Below are 25,766 nucleotides of genomic sequence, written 5' to 3' on the forward strand. Positions count from 1 at the left end.
CCAAACAGATGAACCTTTGGACACCATATCCGCTGTGCTCTAAACTCTTACTTGGGGCATTCCTGTCCCAGAGAGGACAATCCAGTTTTAACTGTTAATAACCTTCACATGCTCTCTGTACAAACTTTGTTTCTACCTTTTAGCATGTGTGTCTTCAGTCTGATTGTGCAGGGATCCTCTCACTGCAGGACAAACACTTGACATGTGGTCCTGTCATTTCAAATATCAACACATTCTTTCTTACATCAGCTGTTTCCGATCACTTGCTCATTAAGGCTGAAGTATCGTGACAGTGCCCGATGAACTTTGAACCCATGATGTCATATAAACGTCACAGTAGTTCCTCAACTAGGACTGAATGTAGTGTTGCTCTCCAAACAGGGTTACTGAATGGAGTCTCACTAATAATCTGAACACTACCCTTTCTAATCTTCTGGACTCGACTGCACCACTTACAATTAAATCACATCCCCTGATGATGCAGACGCCCTCATCACCTGCTGAAGGGCTGAATGAACACATGACTTATGCTCAGGGTCACCACAGCAGATCTGGTATGGATACGTGGACGGGGAACAAGTATTAGACCCGAGCGGTAAGCTTCGACATGATGAAACTCCACCCGAAAGAAGATAAAGTTTCAGTTCCTCGATTGGCCATTTGAGGTTGGATCCAAAAGCCAGCAGGTTCCCATTAAAGTCCATGTTGAAATGTTGAACTTTAGAGCAGAAAAAAACATGTATACAGTCTGGTACAAAAATGGTTTTGGTTTCTACAGATACTTTCCTCCTTCATGACATCTCTATGGTGGAGTGCCTTTTTTTCTAACTTCTTGGTTTAGGATTTATTAGGCTATAAAGTTCTGTGTAATTAGGGGTGTTGAGTGACAGCTGCTGAACAGAGTTCCACCTCTCACCGTGTCGTTTGTCCCGCTAACTGCTGTGTCGTTGTGGCTGTTTATTTGTAGTATTTTACTGTACTACAAACATCAAGAATAATCAGTCTTGTTGTGGACAAATGTCCTAACAGCTCTTCTAAGATGTCTCTGCTGTAATATTTACACAAAGTCAAACTTGTGTCTTATTGTTGTATGCTAATGGTGTTAGCACTTTTAGCAGCTTTTGGTAGCCTGACCCGTTAGGTCCTGTTAATGCATGATTACTAAGAAAATAAGTGGCTCATAATTTTTAATGTCCACAACAAAGTAACAAATGAGGGGAACCACTGCACAGTCCCCAAAAATATGATTTAACAAACACCCAAACAGAGGTTAGCTTGTAAGCTTAGCTGGTTCCCACTCTAAGAGAGGGGCGTGTTCAGGCTTCTTTTGTCACATACAGAGTCACCCATTCCCCACCCCTTTATGCACTGATTTCATCGTGAGTCAGCGCTGCCAACACACCAATGTCCAAACACGGGCTTCATATCGGCTGTTCCGGTGTCGCCGACCGAATGGTCCCCCCTAAAAATTGGTCCGCCCTGCCTCCACTGCACGTGTCTGAGTCTGAGTCTCTACACCCAAAGCGATCAAAGGAAATAATGTGATTATTAACCATCAGATGACAAAGTAAAGCCTCTTAAATCATTCTAAAGTCAGTTTTAAGCAGAAACGAGGCGATAATCAGTGAGTTGTACTGACACTCTGAAAGAAGCATCACACATTATGTAATAATGCTGAATTTATGTGGAAATGATTGTTGTACAAAAGCTTCAGATATCTGTTGCTGAGATAGATGATGACTGGAGGCAGTTTGAAGCAGAAACGAGGTGATAACCTGAATCCCTGCTGACGCTCCAAAATGACGCATGCGCAATGAAGAAAGGGCGGACTGATTTTTAGAGGGGACCATTCGGTGTGCAACACCGGGTCTCTGTTGAAAACCTGCAGGTGATATCATGCAGGCTTTGTCCAGGATATATAAAATCTGTAATTGTACACAAGGTCTTTCCTGACAACTCCAACGTGGACACTACATGGACAGTTGGACACGTGCGACCTCGATGTGGGAGCCTTCTTGATGGCTCTTGGCACAAACAGCACACTATCCCGCCCTGATCAGCCAATATACAGCACAAATGTCTGTGTTCAGAAAAACAAATCACAAAAGCTAAATTTGTTCTAAATAAACAACATGAAGACGTTTTACCTTGCTGAAGTCCATGGTGCTGTTTTCCTGGCTGCTGCCGATGCCGGCGTTGATTCGAGTCTCGCTGTGTTTACTGTGGTCCAGGTTTCCTGGAGCAGACTGAGGTGATGCCAGCAGACCTGGTAACCGGTTTCAGTTCAAACAGACAATTATTACATTTTTCTATCACTCATTGGCCAACAAATATAATGTGGAATTAAAAAAGAAAAAAACCCACACAGTGATTGTTAGATTTATTTTGACTTCCACTTCAATGGAGACTGCATGAACCTGGCATACTCATGTTTTTTTTTTTCTGGTCAACTTCATTTCATTTGTTATTATACATCCATTCCTGCATTTAAGGCCTTAAACACATTCCAAAAAAATTCAGATGGGACAATTCAAGGCTCGTAATGGGGGTGGGGGAAAAGATGAGCAGAAGATCTCCAGTGTGTAGACACATGTGAGAAAATGATTGAAAGGTTTTAAAACAATGTTCATCAAAGAATGATGAGAATTGATTTGCATATTTCTCCATCTACAGTGTAAAATATCATTAAAACAATTCAAGGAATCTGGAGGACATTCCCTGTATACAAGGGCAAGTACGCAAGCACACATAACCTTTGATCCTTCAGGGAGCACTGCATCAATAGTAGGGATGGGTATCGAAAGCCGTTGTGTTTGGGGGTGTTTGTCAGGAAAATGATGATTTCTCTACATTGATTACAGACCCTGCAGCGGGTCTGTAATCAACTTTTCGGTAGCGTGGCTTTGCTTTGAAACTTGAACCAATCGAAACAGTGATTCGCAGATTGAAGAAGTGCTTCAATTTGGTGCTTCATTGATTCACTGTTTTTATCGGAATTTTACCTGCTAAAACCCTAGTTAGTATTATTTACCTTTTTTATGTTAAACTGACCTGTTATGGTCTTCTGAAACAGTTGACAGACACATTTTATAACTTAAAAACGGGACCGATGCTAACGCATTAGCATGTCTATGGCATTTTCAATGTTAAAGTTAGCATTAAGCTGTTTGTATCATAGCATGTTTGTGTGTATGTTTTCTTTATAATAATTAAGGCCATGGCTATTCACACGGCCACCGTGTCCATAACTCTCATTTGGCTATTCGCCACTCTGGTGGCAAAACTTGGAACTACTTGTATAAATAAACATACTGCATTCAAGATGTCATAACTCCTTTAATATTTTTACATTTTGATGATTTTTTTTTTTAATTCGGCCGTGGCAGTGTTTGTTTTTCACCACTTTTATCCCTGAATATGTCAATCGTGAGTCACTTTTGTGCGGATTAAAGTCACTAACTGCGAATCCTGTCGTGTTGCGAGAAAGAAACGAGAATCGTCCTCCGTTCTGTTCACACAGCTCCAAACGCTGCGCGGCTCTCTGCCGAATCAAGCTAGAACGATAGAGTCCAGTCAGAATTAATAACTTCAAAGTGAAACACAGTTTAAATCAAATGACACCTCTTTCCAAATGTTGGAATACAAACAAACTGCAATCGATCAAAACGTTTTTTTCCTCCCTAAACAAGATGTCCTGCTCTGACATGCAGCAGCCGGCTGAGCTCAGCTCAGAGGTGCGGAGAGACATTCATGCCAAAATGTCTGAAAGGAATTGCTTTTGACAAAAACTACAGATTTTATTTATTTTTATTTATGTCCAGAGATCAAGGATCCAGTGACCAATTTAAAATGTTGTTGACATAGAAAACCTATAAAGCCTACTTTTAGTACATAGAAAATTCACAAGAGGTATCGATAAGCGGAATAGATATCGATAACATCTTATCAATACCAATCCCTAGTCAACAGTAGGGTTGGGTATCGAAACCTGGTTCCTGTTAAGAATCGTTAAGAAATGATTTGATCCACCAACATCAATAGCTTCTTTGCTTAACGATTCCCTTATCGGTTCTTCAGTTCACATTACGCCAGAACGGTCATTGTTTTTTAGGGTGTGCATCGGGAAAATGATAATTTCTCTATGCTGATTGCAGACCTGCTATTTCTGAGAAGCTGCTTCTCTCAGAAGCAGCGGGTCCACAATTTCTTCATTACCCCCATCAAAGCCATTTAAAGATGTCAATCGTGAGTCACGTTTGTGCTGATTAAAGTCACTAACTGGGACTCTTGTCTTGTTGCGGACAAGAAACTCCACACCGGAGTTTTTATTTGTTCCTCATGAACTTTTCGTGGGGCAGCACATGCGATGGTTCTCTGGCGTGAGCTGGACCCGCTTCGCCGGTTCGTAAACTGAAGTTACTGTTCCTCAAGTAAAGGAAATAATAAGCAAAGTGCACATCTCGGGCCACGCGGTGCATTATGGGTACGCAAAATTTTTCGGCTACCAATCCACATTCAAAGACGGCGGAAAGCAGCAAGGAGTGCTATGATTTGGACCATTTCAACCGCTGGAAAGTTGACGATTTAAAGCGTTTTTGTAAGCTCCACAGATTGCCTGTTACAACCAGGACTGCATACGGCAGTAGAGAGAAACGGAAAGAAGAGCTGGCTGCCCTTGTGTGTGCTGCATCAGTACAGAAACTACTGTTGGTGCTGACAAAGGAGAAAGAGAGAGCTGCTGTCGAAAATGACTACCGGTCCTTGTTGATAGTTCGAGACAAACAAATTTCTGACCCCTTGAAGGCAACTGACGGACGATTAGACAAAGTCCAGAGACTGAAACTGTGGATATTGCAGAATATTTGCTAAGCAGGGATGAGAAATCGCTACTCCGCCGGCTTCATAATGACTACAAGGAAGGTGGGTCTCACATATAACCTCTTTGGTGTCACGTTTGTTTTGATAAGTTGACAGACATACAATATGTGCATGCATGCAGTTTGTTTATAGAACGTCAATATTACAATATTACACGCCACATCATTCATGGCGCGACATTACAGTCATAAGCTGATGCATGAAAACGGTGCCATCTACCACATTAAAGTTCGGCACAGTTTCAGGATATTGACAAAATAAATGTGTGCAAGCAACTTACAATTTTAGTCCAATTTGTACGTCCGTCTGGATCTTTCTTTTCTGTGGGGAAATTGTATAGAATGAACAGAGGTATGCAAACACATTTCTTCTTCTTTCCATCTTTGTGTGGACTTAGCAGAGCCTGTGTGTTTTCAGCCACCTTTCAAGCCTTAAATTTGTTCGAGCATTTGAAAACAGCACAATGCGCACCTGTCATTATTGTATGCGTCGCTTAAGGCTTAAAGCCTTTGAAACGATCCCTGTAAGCCTTAACTTTCACAGTCCACTAATGCTACCGTTTATGAAATTCAATGGTAGCCGTGTGTTTGGTAGCTGGAATTTTTGACCCCGTTTGATTCACGCATGCGCAGATGCATTGCGCACTTCACTTATAATAATAATAATAATAGCCTCTGTTTTGTGGGACTAACTGCACAGCTCCAAACACTGCGTGGATCTCTGCCGAGGAAAGTTGAAAAGATAAATTCCGGCCGCAATTAATAACTGCAAAACGAATCACCTTTTTTTAATCAAATGGCACCTCTTTCCAAATGTTGTAATATAGACAACAAATGACAACCAACCAAAACCATTTTTCTTTCCAAAATGATATATGTCTTTTCTTTATGAATTACACTGCTGTTGATGTGCAGCACAGCCAAATGCAAGAGTCCATGGTCCATAGAGTTACATTTGTCTCATTAATGCCTGAAAGGAAATGGTTTTGACAAAAACTACAGATTTTATTTATTTTTATTTATGTCCAGAGATCAAGGATCCGGTGACTAATTTCACATGTACTTTCAGACTCAATAAATTGCTGCTGACATAGAAAACCTGTAAAGCCTACTTTTAGTACACAGAGGTATTGATAAGAGAATCGATAAAGAATCGGATCGATAAACGGAATCAATATTGATAAAATCTAAATACCCATCCCTAATCAACAGTCATGCATAAATAGCTGATATAACCACTTGGGCAAGGGATTATTGTGGGAAACCTTTGTCAAGCACTAAAACACAGAGTTATGTTCACAAATGCCACTTAAATCTTTATTGTGCAAAAAAAAAAAAACAAGCCTGTAATTTCTGGACTATAAGTCGCTACTTTTTTCCACACGCGTTGAACACTGCTGCTTAAACAATAATGCAGCTAATTTGTGGATTTTTACAGGCTACTGACAGCCCCGGTTCCACTGACTGGTTTGGGTTGGTGCTGCATGATATTATACGCGTCTGAGCAGTGAAGTCTGGCTTGGTTTGCATTTCCACTGTAGGCAGAACCCTTTTGATTGGCAGGTGGAACACTCTAAATATTGACAAGCATGGCATCGATGGCACGCATGGTGTCACACAGCATCTCCACTCCACACGGAGGCAAAACTGAGTATTTTTCACATTATTATTATTTTTTGTGGATCATAGGATAATTTCATTAAGTGCAGACAGAATCCACAGAGGCCAGTGGTAAATGAGACGTTAATGAATGAAGCACTGTGACTCTTTCAACTTGTGGCGCAAAGGAGGGAGAGGAGAGTCCAGTGACAGCAAAGATTCAAACCAGCACCCACAGACACCCAATCAACGGAATACACCTGTAGGAGACCGTGCCGGTCTCGGATTGGCCCAGCCACACCAGGCACTGGAAATCAACAACCTGACCAGCATTAGTGAAGGTTACAAATGATCTTCTTATGGCCTCAGACAGTGGACTCATCTCTGTGCTTGTCCTGTTAGACCTCAGTGCTGCGTTTGATACTGTTGAGGATAAAATTTTATTAGAGATTAGAGCATGCCATAGGTATTAAAGGCACTGTGCTGCGGTGGTTTGAATCATATTTATCTATCTATATCTCTCTAGATAACAATTTGTTCATGTAAATGGGGAGTCTTCTTCACAGACTAAGGTTAACTATGGAGTTCCACAAGGTTCTGTGCTAGGACCAATTTTATTCACTTTATACATGCTTCCCTTAGGCAGTATTATTAGAAAGCATTGCTTAAATTTTCATTGTTACGCAGATGATACCCAGCTTTATCTATCCATGAAGCCAGAGGACACACACCAATTAGTTAAACTGCAGGAATGTCTTACAGACATAAAGACATGGATGACCTCTAATTTCCTGCTTTTAAATTCAGATAAAACTGAAGTTATTGTACTTGGCCCCACAAATCTTAGAAACATGGTGTCTAACCAGATCCTTACTCTGGATGGCATTACCCTGACCTCTAGTAATACTGAGAAATCTTGGAGTCATTTTTGATCAGGATATGTCCTTCAATGCGCATATTAAGCAAATATGTAGGACTGCTTTTTTGCATTTGCGCAATATCTCTAAAATTAGAAAGGTCTTGTCTCAGAGTGATGCTGAAAAACTAATTCATGCATTTATTTCTTCTAGGCTGGACTACTGTAATTCATTATTATCAGTTCCCTGAAAAGCCTTCAGTCAATTCAAAATGCTGCAGCTAGAGTACTGACGGGGACTAGAAGGACAGAGCATATTTCACACATATTGGCCTCTCTTCATTGGCTTCCTGTTAATTCTAGAATAGAATTTAAAATTCTTCTTCTTACTTATAAGCTTTTGAATAATCATGTCCCATTTTATCTTAGGGACCTCATAGTACCATATCACCCCAATAGAGCGCTTCGCTCTCAGACTGCAGGCTTACTTGTAGTTCCTAGGGTTTGTAAGAGTAGAATGGAAGGCAGAACCTTCAGCTTTCAGGCTCCTCTCCTGTGGAACCAGCTCCCAATTCGGATCAGGGAGACAGACACCCTCTCTACTTTTAAGATTAGGCTTAAAACTTTCCTTTTTGCTAAAGCTTATAGTTAGGGCTGGATCAGGTGACCCTGAACCATCCCTTAGTTATGCTGCTATAGACTTAGACTGCTGGGGGGTTCCCATGATGCACTGAGTGTTTCTTTCTCTTTTTTCTCTGTATGCACCACTCTGCATTTAATCATTAGTGATTGATCTCTGCTCTCTTCCACAGCATGTCTTTTTCCTGATTCTCTCCCCTCAGCCCCAACCAGTCCCAGCAGAAGACTGCCCCTCCCTGAGCCTGGTTCTGCTGGAGGTTTCTTCCTGATAAAAGGGAGTTTTTCCTTCCCACTGTCGCCAAGTGCTGGCTCACAGGAGGTCGTTTTGACCATTGGGGTTTTTCCATAATTATTGTACGGCTTTTGCCTTACAATATAAAGCGCTTTGGGGCAACTGTTTGTTGTGATTTGGCGCTATATAAATAAAACTGATTTGATTTAATGATCTCCAGTGCAGAAACCATGATCTGCCAGAGCAACTGTGGTGCAAAGTGCCGGTGTCACAGAGGGACTTTTCTTCAGCCGGGACAAGGAATTAAAGTATTTTCAGAAGTCGCTTTCGAAAATCAGGTTTTATATGGATATACTGTCAGACTGTGATGATGAATTCCACTGAAACTAATAAGTAAGACTTTATATTTACTCCGTGTGTGATTGATAATTGTAAAGTGACTTGAGCTTCTGATGCAAATGGATAACTCATACAGTGCATAAAAAAAAAAAAAAAAAAAAATCACGTATACATAAGTATTCACAGTCTTTCACAGCTCAAAATTGAGCTCAGGTGCCTCCTTTTTCCACTGATCATCCTTGAGATGTTTCTAAAGCTTAACTGGAGTCCACATAGGGTAAATTCAGTTGACTGGACATGACGTTCGGCCATCTGTGGCGAGTTCAGAGTCGCTGCTCCTTTGTATTGAAAGGAACCAGCTGAGGTGGTTTGGGCATCTGGTAAGGATGCCTCCTGGGCACCTCCCTAGGGAGGTGTTCCAGGCATGTCCATCTGGGAGGAGACCCAGGGGAAGACCCAGGACTAGGTGGAGAGATTATATCTCTACACTGGCCTGGGAACACCTCGGGATCCCCCAGTCAGAGGTGGTCAATGTGGCACAGGAAAGGGAAGTCTGAGGTCCCCTACTGGAGCTGTTGCCTCCGCGACCCGAACCCGGAAAAGCGGTTGAAGATGAATGAATGAATGGACATGATTTGGAAAGACAGACATCTGTCTACATATGAGGTTACACAGTTGACAGTCAGAGCACAAACCAAGCATGAAGTCAAAGGAATTGTCTGTAGACCTCTGAGACAGGATTGTCTCGAGGCACAAATCTGGGGAAGGGTACAGAAACATTTCTGCTGCTTTGAAGGTCCCAATGAGCACAGTGGACTCCATCATCTGCAAATGGAAGAGGTTCAGATCCACCAGGACTCTTCATAGAGCTGGCCGCCTGTCTAAAGTGAGCAATTGAGAGAGAAGGACCTTAGTCAGGGAGGTAACCAAGAACCTGATGGTCACTCTGTCAGAGCTCCAGCATTCCTCTGTGGAGAGAGGAGAACCTTCCAGAAGGACAACCATCTCTGCAGCAATCCACCAATCAGGCCTGTATAGTAGAGTGGCCAGATGGAAGCCACTCCTTAGTAAAAGGCACATGGCAGCCCACCTGGAGTTTGACAAAAGGTACCTGAAGGACTCTCAAACCAGGAGAAACAAAATTCTCTGGTATGATGAGACAAAGATTGAACTCTTTGGCGTCATGTTTGGAGGAAACCAGGCACCATCCCTACAGTGAAGCATGGTGGTGGCAGCATCATGCTGTGGGGATGTTTTTCGGCAGCAGGAACTGGGATACTAGTCAGGATTGAGGGAAAGATGAAAACCTGCTCCAGAGCGCTCTTGACCTCAGACTGGGGCAACAGTTCATCTTTCAGCAGGACAACGACCCTAAGCACAGCCAAGATATCAAAGGAGTGGCTTCAGGACAACTCTGTGAATGTCCTTGAGTGGCACAGCCAGAGCCCAGACCTGAATCTGATTGAACATCTCTGGAGAGATCTGAAAATGTTGGTGCACCGACGCTCCCCATCCAACCTGATGGAGCTTGAGAGATGCTGCAAAGAGAAATGGACCAAACTGCCCAAAGATAGGTGCACCAAGCTTGTGGCATCATATTCAAGAAGACCTGAGGCTGGAATTGCTGCCAAAGGAGCATCAACAAAGTATTGAACAAAGGCTGTGAATACTTATGTACATGTGATTTCTTAGTTTTTTTTTATCTTTAATAAATCTGCAAAAATTTCAAAAAAACGTTTTCATGCTGTCATTATGGGGTATAGTGAGTAGAATTTTCAGGGAAAATTTTAATTTACTCCACAATCCGGATGCACTGTAAATGCAGCCTGTTTACTAATTATGACCGGGTGAGCTTAGAAGGGCAGGATTATGACATCATCATTTCAGAAAAGGTCCGTACATTCAGTGTCTTTGTTCTGACGTGACCAAATCAAGTATCTTTTTGAAATATTTGTCCAAACCCATCAGGCCTGGGCCGCATATCCACGCTTTAGTGTCAGTGTCCTTGTCAAAAGTCATTTATATTTTAAGATTTTAGCATTAATACAGAAAAGTACATTAAGACTTTAGAGCAGCATGTGCCGCCTTCAAGACATGTGTTCCAGGGAGATCAATGCATGTTTTAATCAAGATACTGCAAAACCACATTCTGCACATGTTACAAAGGCATGGCTGCAGGAGAAGAGGGGACAGGTACTGGACTGGCCTGCCTGCTGTCCTGACCTGTGCCTAACAGAGAGTGTGTGGAGAATTTAGAAAGGTAAAATGCAACAAAGACGACCCCGTACTGTTGGACACCTTAAAACATGTTTGCAGCAATAATGGGACAAAATAAATCTGAAATGCTTCATCACTTGCTGTCCTCAACGCCAAAACGTCTTAAGTGTTGTGAGACAGAACGGCAACATTACAAAGTGGCAAATGGTGTAGTGTCCCAACTCTTTTTGGGAATGCACTTAAGTCCTGAAATGCAGAAATGGATGAATATTGACCAGAAAAATCATGAAATATCTTTGGTCCACACTGTCTGAAAAAGAAAAAAGGAATTTAGAAATTATACTACAAACACACTTTTACTCACAATTTCAGTAAATTAACAAATTAAATCCCAAAGCGCAGGGGTGCCCATGTTCGGTCCTCGAGATCTACCTTCCTGACACTCTTAGTTGTCTCCCTGCTCCAACACACCTGAATCCAATGAAAGGCTGATTAAAAGCCTGCTAACAAATCTTTCATTGGATTCAGGTGTGTTGGAGCAGGGAGACAACTAAGTGTCAGGAAGGTAGATCTCGAGGACCGAACTTGGGCACCCCTGTTACAGCGATTAATGTGAAGAAATGTAGTGACTGTACAGAATGCAGGGTTTAACACGTAGGCAAGCCGCTGCCTCGGGCTGCAGGAATTAAAAACATTCCAGACGCACAAGCAGGCTTTAGAACACCGACAAAGTTATCTGGCTGTTAGCATGCTAACAAAGCAGGTCACTTCAGGTCAATGCTGACATGAGAAATCTCAATACAATGAAGAAAAAAGTCCTTTCCAAAAGTCCATAATCACAACAATAATTATTAATAATGATGTTTATTTATACCATACTTTTCTAAAAACACAAACATGGAATGTGATTTAAAGCAGATACAAACTAATGACACCTTTTTTCCTCTCCTTTCTTCATATTTATGTTCCAACTCAGCATAAAACCTCTCAACATGAAAGGTTTTGATTCTGAGGAGAAACCTGAGCGATGCTCTGGGTCTGCATGGACTCTGCACCTTTGGAAAAGAGGGTTTTTTTTATGATTATATGTAAGATTTAGTTAAGAAGTACCAACTAATGTTACAGTAGAACTGTCCCACTGGCATTTAGGAGGATTTGCGTATGGATTGCGCACAAAATTGGGCCATATTCGCCAAACATCTCCAATATCCGTGTAACATGAGTTGGCCGTCATCCGAACACGCCCGTGATCGTCCGCAGAGGCACGCATGTACGCAACCAGGATTTTTGAGTAGCTCAAAAATCTGGATGCGGATAACATCCGCCTTACATACTCCATATATACTCAATACATACTCACGCTATGCACTGTATATCTGCCGTTAACCGCGGATATTTGCAACTGATGGGGATTTGCGGCTTGGCAGCGGACTGGGACAGTGTGTAAAACAGATATATATCGTGCCCATCATGTCCACATCACAAACTAAAATAAACTGTAGCGAATGCATACAGAATGGCTGTGAATAAAGCGTTTTTATTACATCTGCTTTGCGGACAATCTGTGAATGCATAAACACGTCATGTAAACCCAAAGTACTATATGTGGCAGAAAGCAACATACCTGCCAGTCAGTGCCGGTCCGGCTGTGTAGATCCACAAAGACGTAGCTGCTGCAATCCAGGACTTTTATTTAACACCAACAAAAGGAAGAGTTGCTGTTTAGCCACAACTCACGATGAAGTCTGTTTTCTGTGACACTCTCAAAAAAAAAAAAAACACTGTCTCACACCCTGAGCGCCTTCCCCCCTCCCGCTCCCCAAACTCATGAACAGTTAACCCTCGCATGACAACATGAACATTAACTCTGTGATCAACTTGTCCAAGTCCAGCACTTGCTCCAGAGGCTGTATTGTTGGTGTGAATAGTGATGCCGAAAGGAGCGAGTGCACTTATTTTATGACCGCAATACAGATGCCGTGCACTCGCAACACGTGCGCGATGCATTCGTAATACACCCGTAATACTGCCGTGAAAATCTCAATGTGTCGGATCTGTTTCCTCACTACATGCGTTATATAACTGTGATTGTTCATCATATATTTACTATATATTATTAATATATCCGTAACTCATACTGGCACATTTGTCATTTTTGGCCATTTTTGTTGCGGACGACGACGAACGCCCATAATTTGTGTACTCAATTCATGCACAATTAATCCTCTCCCCAGTGGGACAGGGTCCTAAGTTCAAGGAAACGCCTCATATCATTTTAGGATGCTACAGTGACATCATAAAGGTGTGGACCAATCAGCATATTCTTGTCACACTGTACCCTCAACAGGCCCAAATCCGAAAACAACTGAAAGACACAGAAAGTCTAAATCCTAAAGCTCCTTAGAGTCAAAATCCTGTTTTCATGTCGCTGCTTCTCAGTTGACTTTCATAAATTATTGCTGCGGAAATAAGGAGGCAGGCGTTCCGGCAGATCAGCAGATTAAATATTAAACCAGCCTGAGCCGGGGGCGGCGGTCTCACCGTTGCGCTCCAGTAGGTGGGGGTCGGAGTACTTTTTGCCCATGTCAGCAAAGGAGCGGACCAGCGGGATGCGGTTACTGAGCTTCATCTCGTTCTGGTGGTGGTGCCGACGCAGCATGGCCTCCTTCACCTTCTCACGAACCTCCTCCTCCAGCTGCCCCGACAACACCATGGAGTCAATCACCATGTCTGCAGGTGTGACCAGGGGGCAGGACTTAGACAAAAGCACCTCAACCAAACACCAAAGGACCTTTTTTACCCCTCACAGAATATTTAAAATCATAAAAAAAAAAGAAAATACATAAATAAAGTTTGAGAGTCGTGTGGGAACCTAACAACAGCATTCTGTTGTTCCCCTAATGGGGGTGAAGCTGAACACAGAACCTCCACAATGTGTCCTCAAATCCATCCATCCATCCATTTTCTTCCGCTTTATCCGGAGTCGGGTCACGGGGGCAAAGCCGCCCAGACCTCCCAATCCACACACACCTCCCCCAGCTGCTCCGGGGGAACCCCAAGGCGTTCCCAAGCCAGCCGAGAGATGTAATCCTTCCAGCGTGTCCTGGGTCTTCCCCGGGGCCTCCTCCCAATGGGACGTGCCCGGAACACCTCTCCAGCGAGGCGTCCAGGGGGCATCCGGAAAAGATGCCCGAGCCACCTCAACTGACTCCTTTCAACGTGGAGGAGCAGCGGCTCGACTCCGAGCTCCTCCTGAGTGACCGAGCTCCTCACCCTATCTCTAAGGCAGCGCCCAGCCACCCTGCAGAGGAAACTCATCTCGGCCGCTTGTACCCGCGATCTCGTTCTTTCGGTCATGAGCCAAATCTCATGACCATAGGTGAGGATCAGAACGTAGATCGATCGGTAAATCGAGAGCCTTGGCCCCCTACTCAGCTCTCTCTTCACCACGACGGTCCAATACAGCCACCACATCACTGCAGATGCTGCACCGATCCGTCTATCGATCTCACGCTCCATCCGTCCCTCACTCACGAACAAGACCCCGAGATACTTAAACTCCTCCACTTGAGGCAAGGACACTCCACCGACCTGAAGAGGGCAAAGCACCTTTTTCCGGTCGAGAACCATGGCCTCGGATTTGGAGGTGCTGATTTTCATCCCGGACGCCTCACACTCGGCTGCAAACCGCCCCAGTGCACGCTGAAGGTCCTGATTTGACGAAGCCAACAGAACCACATCATCCGCAAACAGCAGAGACGAGATTCTGTGGTTCCCAAACCAGACCCCCTCTACACCCTGGCTGCGCCTAGAAATTCTGTCCATAAAAATAATGAACAGAACCGGTGACAAAGGGCAGCCCTGGCGGAGGCCAAAGTGCACTGGAAACAAGTTTGACTTACTACCGGCAATGCAAACCAAGCTCCTGCTGCGGTCGTACAGGGACCGGATAGCCCTTAGCAAAGGACCCCGGACCCCGTACTCCCGGAGCACTCCCCACAGGGTGCCCCGAGGGACACGGTCGAACGCCTTCTCCAGATCCACAAAACACGTGGACTGGTTGGGCGAACTCCCATGAACCCTCAAGCACCCGATGGAGCATGTAGAGCTGGTCCAGTGTGCTGCGACCAGGACAAAAACCACACTGCTCCGAGGTTCGACCATCGGTCGAATTCTCCTCTCCAGTACTCTGGAATAGACCTTACCGGGGAGGCTGAGGAGTGTGATCCCCCTATAGTTGGAACACACCCTCCGGTCCCCCTTCTTAAACAGAGGGACCACCACCCCGGTCTGACAATCCAGAGGCACTGTCCCCGATCGCCACGCGATGTTACAGAGGCGTGTCAGCCAAGACAGTCCCACAACATCCAGAGACTTAAGGTACTCAGGACGGATTTCATCCACCCCAGGAGCCTTGCCACCGAGGAGCTTTCTAACCACCTCGGTGACTTCTGCCTGGGTAATGGATGAGTCCACCTCTGGGTCCCCAGTCTGTGCTTCCTCTTCGGAAGACGTGACGATGGGATTGAGGAGATCCTCGAAGTACTCCTTCCACCGCCCAACAACATCCCCAGTCAGGGTCAACAGCTCCCCACCCGATAGTCCTCCTCCATAGCCTCCCCGAACTCCTCCCAGACCCGAGTTTTTGCCTCTGCGACCGCACGGGCTGCGGCATGCTTGGCCTGCCGGTACCTGTCAGCTGCCTCTGGGGTCCCACCTACCAACAAAGATAAGTATGACTCCTTCAGCTTGACGGCATCCCTTACTTCCGGTGTCCACCACCGGGTTCGGGGATTGCCGCCGCGACAGGCGCCAGAGACCTTGCGACGACAGCTACGAGCGGCCGCATCAACAATGGAGGTGGAGAACATGGTCCACTCAGACTCCATGTCTCCAACCTCCCCCGGGATCTGGGAGAAGCTCTCCCAGAGGTGGGAGTTGAAGACCTCCCTGACAGAGGATTCCGCCAGTCGTTCCCAGCAGACCCTCACGATACGTTTGGGCCTGCCAGGTCTGACCGGCTTCCTCCCCTCCCAGTGGATTCAACTCACCACCAGGTGGTGATCGGTCGACAGCTCTGCCCCTCTCTTTACCCGAGTGTTCGAGACACGTGGCCGAAGGTCAGATGATACGACTACAAAGTCGATCATCGACCTCCGGCTCAGGGTGTCCTGGTGCCACGTGCACTTATGGACACCCTTGTGCTCGAACATGGTGTTCGTGATGGACAAACTGTGACTAGCACAGAAGTCCAACAACTGAACACCACTCGGGTTCAGATCGGGGAGGCCATGCTTCCCGATCACCCCCCTCCAGGTCTCACTGTTGCCACCCACGTGGGCATTGAAATCCCCCAGGAGAACAATGGAGTCCCCAGTCGGAGCGCTATCTAGTACCCCTCCCAGGGACTCCAGGAAGGTCGGGTACTCTGCACTGCCGCTCGGCCCATAGACTGAGACAACGGTGAGAGACGTGTCCCCGACCCGAAGGCGTAGGGACGCGACCCTCTTGTTCACCGGAGTGAATTCCAACACATGGCGACTGAGCTGGGGAGCAATAAGCAATGCAACCCCAGCTCTCCGCCTCTCCCCGTGGGCAATGCCAGAAAAATGAAGGGTCCAGCCCCTCTCCAGGAGTTGGGTACCAGAGCCCATGCTGTGCGTGGAGGTGAGCCCGACTATCTCTAGTCGTTATCTCTCAACCTCCTGCACAAGCTCAGGCTCCTTGCCCCCCAGCGAGGTGACATTCCACGTCCCAACAGCCAGGGGCTGTGAGTATGGACCGGGCCGCCGGGCCACCCGCCCTTGACTGCCACCCAATCCTCTCTGCACCCGACCCCCATGGCCCCCTCTGCAGGTGGTGAACCCACAGGAGGGCGGGCCCATGTTGCTCCTTCGGGCTGAGCCCAGCCGGGCCCCATGGGCTAAGGACCGACCACCAGGCGCTCGCGCGCGAGCCCCAACCCCAGGCCTGGCTCCAGAGTGGGACCCCGGCTCCGCCATACCGGGCGACGTTTCAGTCCTTGATCTTTCACTGGTCATGGAGGTTCTGAGCTGTCCTCAAATCCCCACAAAAGAAAATAAATAAATCAACAACCACAACAACAACAACAATGCCGACAGACCCCAAAAAAGTAATTTTGACCAAATATGGTCAAAGTGACATTATGTAAGTCATTTGTTTGTGCTCAACTGAAACAGTTTGCCTTTCTAGGGGCCGAAGGGCAGAAGATGAGATTTAACAGGAACGTTCAACTTAAAAACTAAAATAAAAAGTCATCGAACAGTTTTTGAGAAAATAAGGTTTTTTAGCCCTTCTGGGGGCCTTAATAAAGATTCAAAGTCAATGAAAATCTTTGTGTCTGTTGATATTTATTTAAAGAATCTAAATGCAGATTTACATAAAACGTCACTGAGCAGGTTTTCAGCAGTAAAGTAAAGAGTGTGAACGAGAAAACCATCTGTTCAGTCAGTCATCTGCCAAATGGCGTTCAAGGATTTATCCACATAGTCAATGTTTAAGCCTGTAGTTAATCTCAGGTTATATGTTCATTCGTGATTCGAAGTTTCTGCTATCTATAAAAAGCTCTATGCAAATTTTGCTGGGCAACATATTGCCTCAGAAAAGATCCCAATAAATGATAATATCAATATTATCACTGATGTCACTTTAAGACCAGTTTATGCCATTGATACAATACTGCATAACAATGGATGTACATCCTTTCAAAGAGCAATGGACTTCTAATTCTCAACAATAGTCAATGTTGGAAGTGAAACATGAAATAAATAAATCAATAAATAAAATATCCTAAATTAGTGATCCATATTTCCAGAGGGTTGTCTGGGCTAATGACCCCTCAGTGTCTGACGTAATGGGCCATTTTCTCCATATGATGGGCCCTTCTCAGACATCAACAGGTCTATGCTAAGTGGAATAAAACAATGATTCAAGATTTATCATGTTTTTTTAATCTAAAAAAAATTCCGTATTTTTTTGTGACACGAGGGCTGCAACACCGCATTGGGGGTCTGGGGAAAACCAAAAAATTTAAATAATACATGCAATTTGGGGCAATCTGGAGCAATTAACAAGCTAAATGAGAGATATTTCTCAGCACCATTTTATTGCTCATTTCAGCCATAAAAAGCATTTTTTTCCCATATTGGCAAGATGACTGAACTATAATCCACAGTCTGTCACATGGATCAGAATACGGTGTTACTGCTATTTGATAAAACCACATAGCACGCACACGCAATGTTGCAAAAGATGTTGGTTGTTCACAGTCAGCTGTGTCTAAGCTCTGGACCAAGCTCTGGAAGGTTGTTAAAGGCAAACATACTGGTAGGCCAAGGAAGACATCAAAGTGTCAAGACAGAAAACTTAAAGCAATATGTCTCAAAAATCGAAAATGCACAACAAAACAAATGAGGAACGAATGGGAGAAAACTGGAGTCAACGTCTGTGACCTAACTGTAAGAAACCGCCTAAAGGAAATGGGATTTACATACAGAAAAGCTAAACGAAAGCCATCATTAACACCTAAACAGAAAAGGAAAAGCAATCGTGGACTGTGGATGACTGGATGAAAGTCGTATTCAGTGATGAAGCTCGAATCTGCATTGGGCAAGGTGATGATGCTGGAACTTTTGTTTGGTGCCGTTCCAATGAGATTTATAAAGATGACTGCCTGAAGAGTACATGTAAATTTCCACAGTCATTGATGATTTGGGGCTGCATGTCAGGTAAAGGCACTGGGGAGATGGCTGTCATTACATCATCAATAAATGCACAAGTTTACGTTGATATTTTGGACACTTTTCTTATCCCATCAATTGAAAGGATGTTTGGGGATGATGAAATCATTTTTCAAGATGATAATGCATCTTGCCATAGAGCAAAAACTATGAAAACATTCCTTGCAAAAAGACACATAGGGTCAATGTCATGGCCTGTAAATAGTCCGGATCTTAATCCAATTGAAAATCTTTGGTGGAAGTTGAAGAAAATGGTCCATGACAAGGCTCCAACCTGCAAAGCTGATCTGGCAACAGCAATCAGAGAAAGCTGGAGTCAGATTGATGAAGAGTACTATTTGTCACTCATTAAGTCCATGCCTCAGAGACTGCAAGCTGTTATAAAAGCCAGAGGTGGTGCAACAAAATACTAGTGATGTGTTGGAGCGTTCTTTTGTTTTTCATGATTCCATAATTTATTCCTCAGAATTGAGTGAGTCCATATTTTTTTCCCTCTGCTTGGTCTAAAAAAGTAACTGTTACTGACTGCCACAATTATTTTTCCTGATTTCTTATAGTGTTTCTTAAAGCCAGAAAGTTGCCATTTGAAATGACTTTAGTTTTGTGTCATGTCTGTGATCTGCTTTTTTTCTACAAAATTAAACAACTGAATGAACATCCTCGAGGCCGGTGATTCCATAATTTTTGCCAGGGGTTGTATAAATGGGAAACAAAATAACACAGATTTTTCCATCCAGTGCTGATGTCAGCATTTCTGGAATACGCACAACTTACGCGTTGTGCAAAACGACACGCCGTTTTTCACATCAACATCTGACTTTTAGAGGGTGTGAAACTTTTATCGTATTTTACTCCACATGAATATTCACACCCATGTAACAGAAGAACCATAAAATGTAGATTTAGCAAACTAACATATCACGTTTGCATGAAGACCATTTCAAGTAAATTCATCCCAAAGACAGATTTAGATTTGTGTGAAAAAACTTAAAATGTCAACTGACGAGTTCCGTCAAAAACATGATATAATAAAATCAAAGACTTACGAGGCGTGTTAGTTTTTCTGTATAAACGGTTATAAAAAAAAGTCTGTTCACTGTTTTGCTTGAACCAGCCCCATTTGAGTTTATTTCTGATGAACTTTAAACTGTTTCCCTGCAGCAGAACAAAAAATCTGTAGCAGATTATCCAGAATTCCCAGAAAACTTCCATCACAGAGGAGCCACAATTTGAACCAATTCAACTTGAACATGCTGCAGTTTCCATTACTTTGTGTTATATTTCCTGTCATTTGCAGTTATGCATCAGTTACAAATAATGTTTAAGAAGACATTAATATGGGACAGACACAGAATTTGCTCCCGTGCTCAAAGCTTTAATGTGCGTCGGGCACACCAGCACCGTGAGGGCGGAAATGGAAACGCTCCTTTTTCATGATCTGAACTGGATGACATATTGTTATTGGATTTAGTGTGCAGCATGTTTGTTTGTTACTGTGTCCAGTCAGGCTGTGTCCTGTTCTAAGCCGGCGCAGTGAACGCAGCGCGGGCTCTGACCTGCGATCTCCTCGATGCTGCTGGCCTTCATGTCGAGCAGCACGGTGCCGTTCAGGATGCAGGAGCGCAGCTCAAACAGGCTGTGCAGCGACAGCGTGGCCACGTAGGGTTTACTCCACCGCTCTCCTCCGTCCTCCACGTCCTCCTCGAACTTCAGCCACCTGAGGAAGGGGGAGAAGTTTATGCTCACCAAAGAATCTCCAGACGTTCCCACATCATCAAACAGTCATGTGACCAGCTGCTTGCCTGGCGGTCTCCTTCCACTCCTGAAAGTCTCCGTCCTTAAAAGCCAACTCGTCCAACTCTGTGAACAGGTCATGGGGGATGTGCTCCTCATCGTCGTCCTCCGTCCCGAGGATGAACTGGACCCTCTGAGACGGCGTGTCTGTGAAGACCAAAACAAATAACTCATCACCTTCAACTCTAAGTCCAAGCATAGGAGGAGATCGAGTCCAGACAAACCGTAAGACGGAGACTCTCGCCCGTCCTCCCGGTCTGACCGATCCTGCCGCCTCCGGTGGTGTCTGTGTCCTTTGTGACGATGCCGCCGGCGGGTCTCACGGCCCAAAGGGACGTGAACGCCAATATAGACCGCCCTGTGACCTGGAACGAAAGAAACCGCGATTACACAGTCCAGACCGAGACAACCAGGAACCAGAACCCTCTGGTCTCATACAAACAACTTCAACCACAACCACGGAAATACAATAAGACACGGAAGTGACGGCACATAACCACACAAACAAACAATCACTTGAAGTAGGGCGGGTGGACAACAAGCTGAGCAGACTATAAAAGTTACCTGCTTCTATAAAACTGCACCATTAAAAATACAAACGTCATCTCAGGTTTAAATTTATTCATTCAGAATTACAGTCAGTTTGTTAAAATGTTTATGTTCTTGTTTGTCTATTTTCTTTCAGTTTAATGCATAAACTGTGCATGTTAAGTTGTAAAGCACTTTCAAAATAAATTTCATTTAAAATCAGGAACAGTCTGTTTTATATTTGCAACGGTTCAGGAATGTAATAACGAGAGCAGTAATTCCCTAAGTGTGGGACACGGCCCCTTCGCTCATGAAAATGCAATTTAATTTTTTTTCAAAATAAATAATAATTAAAATAATATAAGATCTGATTTTCAATTCTGTAATAGTTAAAATAACCTAAAAATATTACATTTTTAAATTTAATCAGAAAGCCATGGGATTTAAATTCTGTTGTTATTCCTTTTCATGTGTCAATCAAAACTGCGAGGTTTTGGGTGGGCTGTGGGAAGTGAAGGTACTGCAGCGCCCCCTGCTGGAAAAGCAGGTGCCACAGCACTTCTTGCCAGATGACAAAAGCATAAATAAAATAAACATATTATAACATTACATATTGTTTTCCTGTTGTCAGTTGCACAAGTTTTGAGAATAATAATCAAAATAAGTATTGTATAACGCTGCAGCCTAGAACAGAGTCTGCTAACATGAGCTTCGACACGTTGATAACGTGCAACCCAGTCTCACGCTTTCTTTTTCGTGCTCCCACCATGAAAATGTGGCACTTTTCGTGATGATATCACAAACCAACACATTTGTTTATTTTTTGTGATGCCACCACGAGATGGCGTGTAATGCGTGTCTGCACGTCAAAGAAAACACACAACATTTTATGCGATTTAAATAGGGTGTGTAGCCTTTTTGGATGTGTTCTTTTGGACTTGGTGGAACGGCCACTGACATCTGTACGACTTAGATCTGTGCACTTGCACGCACATTTCTGTGACGATCCCATCCGCTGTGTTCCCAACTGGATGCCGTTGCTTTGTTCCACTGACTGCCAGGCGTTGTGCACTGGATGGTGCCTATATAAAATAATTATTTTGGTTCAGATTAATAATTTTCTGTTGGAGTTGGCTGTTGAAAACAGCTCTAATCGTAATCACAGCGGACCACTCCAGCAGCAGCTTTTCCCTCTCTCGCATGCACGCGCTGAACGAGGTGGAGAAAGCATTTGGAACCGTCTTAAAATGTAAATATTTGTCATGTTTATATTGTCATGGCTTGGTAAAACAGTTGCATGTTCTTTCCTTCTTATGAGTAGCTGTAAAAGTATGCTTATGAGAGATTTAACATTTTGTTATAATCGTTCAGACGAGCTGTGCTCTAATGCTGTGCACTGACGCAACCACTCGCAGTCACACAAAGTGTTTTTGACTTGTTTGCAAATTGTTCACTTGAAGTTCACATCATGAATGCGTGATGGAGATTTTGAACATCTCAAAATTTTCTTTGCACAATGAGTTTGTCACGAGTTTTCATGCACTGCAGAGTGTGTGCAAGTGTGCAGATAAACTCGTGCAAGTGTCAGGGGGCCTTTATTTTAAAGCGCCCCCTGCAGTCTTCAGGTGGGGAGTGGCTACTTGAGAGGTGAGAGAGTCAGCAGGTCCTTTTGTTGTTGATCCTGGTGTGGAGGTGAGTGCTGACATCAGACAGAGTGTGTGTGTGTGTGTGTGTGTGTGTGTGTGTGTGTGTGTGTGTGTGTGTGTGTGTGTGTGTGTGTGTGCGTGTGTGTGCCTCTTCACTGTGAAGCACTCTGAGTGTCTGCATCAGTTGAAAAGTGCGCGATCGGACACGCAGAGCTGTGTAAAAGCTTTGAAGACCTGAGCCCCTCGCGGTCAGAGACACAGGTTCGGTTTGTCACTCTGAGTGTGAATGCAGACGACGGACTCACTCTCCAGTTCTTCCCTCTCAAAGTTTGTGTAGAGGGTGGAGCTGGTTTTTCCCCGGTCCAGCACCGCCTCGTCATCGTTACCCTGCAAACACACCAAATACACACTATTAAATGCAGCTCAGATTCACAGGACGTGTGACACCAGCATCTCCGGACCAGACTGTCCTGGGACGGATTCCTGTCAGCAGTCTGGGTGGGAGTGGGTCCTGCAGCCAGACAGGTGATAAATGTGGAGAGCTGCTGTGTGTTTGTAGAGCATCACACTGACACACAGGTTACTGACACTGCAGCGCCGCCGCCGCCAAGCAAAACATAACAACAAATATTTATCTGTATGAAAATCATTTCTCTGTGCGGGACTACAAAGTGCTGATCTCTAAATCCATGAGAATAAACACTGAAACCACCTTCAGTCAGGCTGAGTTCAGCTGAGATTCACTGACGGTCGCTGCGGCAGAAAAACGCTCACGGCTGGATCATCCAACTTGGAATCAATCAGTACTTTAACAACCCTGTCAATCAGACAGAAGAACACTGCAGATTCAGTGAAACGCCAACATCAACAAGTCAGTGACCAAAGGGTGCTGAATACTTCCTTTTGTTTTAAATGGTTAATTTTGTCCTCATCGGTTTTCTGTAACTATTGCTGTGTCTCTAGTGTTGGCATCTTGGTGGGTATCACAAAAGAGTTTGAACCTCAGTGTCACTTGCCGTGGACGAAGCAGAGAGGTGAGGGAAGCCACCAGCTCTACAAGCTGACCAGCTCCAGTGATCGTGGCTGCAGAAATGTTTTTCTTTTGCTTCAATCAGAAAATAAAGGTTCTGCAGATATGTGCAAAATATCACTGTGATTGTGCAGTAAAAGTAAAAAAATCTGATATCATGCCAAGCTCAATTATTTTTCTTTTGTTTAAAAAAAATCATAATAATAAAACAATATATATTTTTCAGATTATAACTTGCACCTCTTTTCTGTATTATCAGATGGTTAATTTGGGGTTTTTGTGCGTTGTTGCTGTCTAAGTGTTATTTTTGCAGTTTAATCTAATTTAATCTAATTTTGTTATTGGAGTTTAACTGTGGTCTGCTGGGCTGTGGAAGTTCTGAGAGGGTCAGGAAGAGACTCAACAGATTAGTCAGAACGGCTGGCTCTGTCCTGGAATGCACTATGGACCCCATAGAGGTGGTGGGTGAGAGGAGGATGTTAGCTAAGCTGACACGACATTAATTACTTAAATGAGACTGTGGGAGCCTTAAAGAGCTCCTTCAGTAATAAATTTCTGCACCCTCAGTGCAAAAACACAGCGCCTCTGCAGGCCATTTATTCCAACTGCAGTCAAACTGTATAATACCTCAAAATGTTCGGGCTGAAACGATTACTCGAATAACTCGATTACAAAAAATGATGGAGGCAAATTCTGTGCCTCGAAGCTTCATTTAAACGTTGTAGTACATATGCCAGGCCTGCGTGTGGTGCTGTAACATTCCCAGAAAAACAACAGAAGAAGACTAGAGCATGGGCTCAGGACATGTAACAGCTAATAATTTAGCCCTTAAAGCTACCACTTTCCAACGGGACACAGAGCAAAATAAAGCCTTTTAAGAGAAAGAGGGTCCACACTGATCATCTGAAATAGACTTACTGCGCATTTAAAGTGAAGCAGTGTGTTTGTCTATTATTAAAAAACACAGTCTGCTCGACGTGGTGAGTGACCCAGATAAGTCTGTCGAGATGACGTGCGTCGCGTAACTGCATATGTGTGCACTGAAAAAATTACTTGACGAAGTTCACTTATGTTGTTAGTGAGCACTTCTCCTTTGGTGAGATAATCCATCCAACCTCACAGGGGTGGCATATCAAGATGCTGATTAGACAGCATCACTATTGTACAGGTGTGCCTTAGGCTGGTGAGACTGTGATTGCATACCCGGTTCTTGACCTCTGGGCCCCAAACAGCCTGACAGAAGGCTGGTGAAAGAAGAAGAAGAAGAAAATAAAAGTCTCCTATCAGTCCACTGTAATTAACAGTTCCGTTGAGTTCTACGTGTCTACATGTGTGTAATATGTTGCGTGTAATGTAACACAGGTCTTCTTTGGACCTGTGGACATTTTTTGGGTTTTTATTTGAGAAGAGTTGGGTAATTTCTGAGCCCTCCCTCCCTGAGCCTGGTTCTGCTGGAGGTTTCTTCCTGTTAAAAGAGAGTTTTTCCTTCCCACTGTCGCCAAGTGCTTGCTCACAGGGGGTCGTTTTGACTGTTGGGGTTTTTCCGTAATTATTGTATGGCCTTGCCTTACAATATAAAGCGCCTTGGGGCAACTGTTTGTTGTGATTTGGCGCTATATAAATAAAATTGATTTGATTTTGATTTAATTTTGCTTGTTTGTTCTAACAGTTGTGGTATTCTGTTCCTGGTCTGGGGTGTTGGAGGAGGAGTGTGTACACACACAGCTGCTGAGGGAAGCTCTAAATGCTCACCTCCCTCCTCCTCCTCCTCCTCTCCCTGCCGCTCCACACACACAACTTGACAAACTGAGAAACACTGCAGCGATGTTTTGTTGTGCTTTAACACATGAAACACAGGGGTTTTACGTGTAATTGCTGACATGTAAATGATACTAGTGTTTTAAAGGTGTTTGTTACTGATAAATTTTGAGGGATATTGTTCTGTTTGATGTAATCAATTCCAGCTTTGATGTTGTTTTGCATTACGTTGCATTGACGTTACCAAATACATTCAGTGTTCTATTTTTTGAAGCGTGGTTTGTTTTGGGAACAAAGTGTAATTTATCACTCCAGCTGAAGAGCAGAGCAGAAGGTTGTACAGTGTGTGAACAGTAAGACTATGTTGATTATTGTAACATGTTTATTGAGCTCCTGTTGAAAGCATTAATGTTGGTGAGGGTGAATTGACAGCAGTGTAGAAGCAACAAATAATAATAACTCAATATTTTCATCATCCTGTGTTCTGACTG

At 44.0% G+C, this 25,766-nt stretch overlaps 1 protein-coding gene across 4 annotated transcripts in view; it reads right to left on the reverse strand.

Moving 5' to 3' along the window:
- LOC117513554 (sodium bicarbonate cotransporter 3-like) overlaps nt 1-25,766 on the reverse strand; it is a 170,913-nt gene that overhangs the window by 49,575 nt on the left and 95,572 nt on the right. For all 4 annotated transcript variants that reach the window (XM_034173714.1, XM_034173712.1, XM_034173715.1 and 1 more), the window contains exons 2-7: nt 22,793-22,874; nt 20,538-20,678; nt 20,322-20,460; nt 20,076-20,236; nt 13,301-13,489; nt 2,148-2,266 (exon numbers count right to left, since the gene is read on the reverse strand). In XM_034173714.1, the coding sequence (XP_034029605.1) occupies nt 2,148-2,266; nt 13,301-13,489; nt 20,076-20,236; nt 20,322-20,460; nt 20,538-20,678; nt 22,793-22,874 (831 nt within the window). The remainder of the gene's footprint in view (nt 1-2,147; nt 2,267-13,300; nt 13,490-20,075; nt 20,237-20,321; nt 20,461-20,537; nt 20,679-22,792; nt 22,875-25,766) is intronic.

Source organism: Thalassophryne amazonica, chromosome 7 (genome assembly GCF_902500255.1).
Source record: "Thalassophryne amazonica chromosome 7, fThaAma1.1, whole genome shotgun sequence".
NCBI lineage: Eukaryota > Metazoa > Chordata > Actinopteri > Batrachoidiformes > Batrachoididae > Thalassophryne > Thalassophryne amazonica.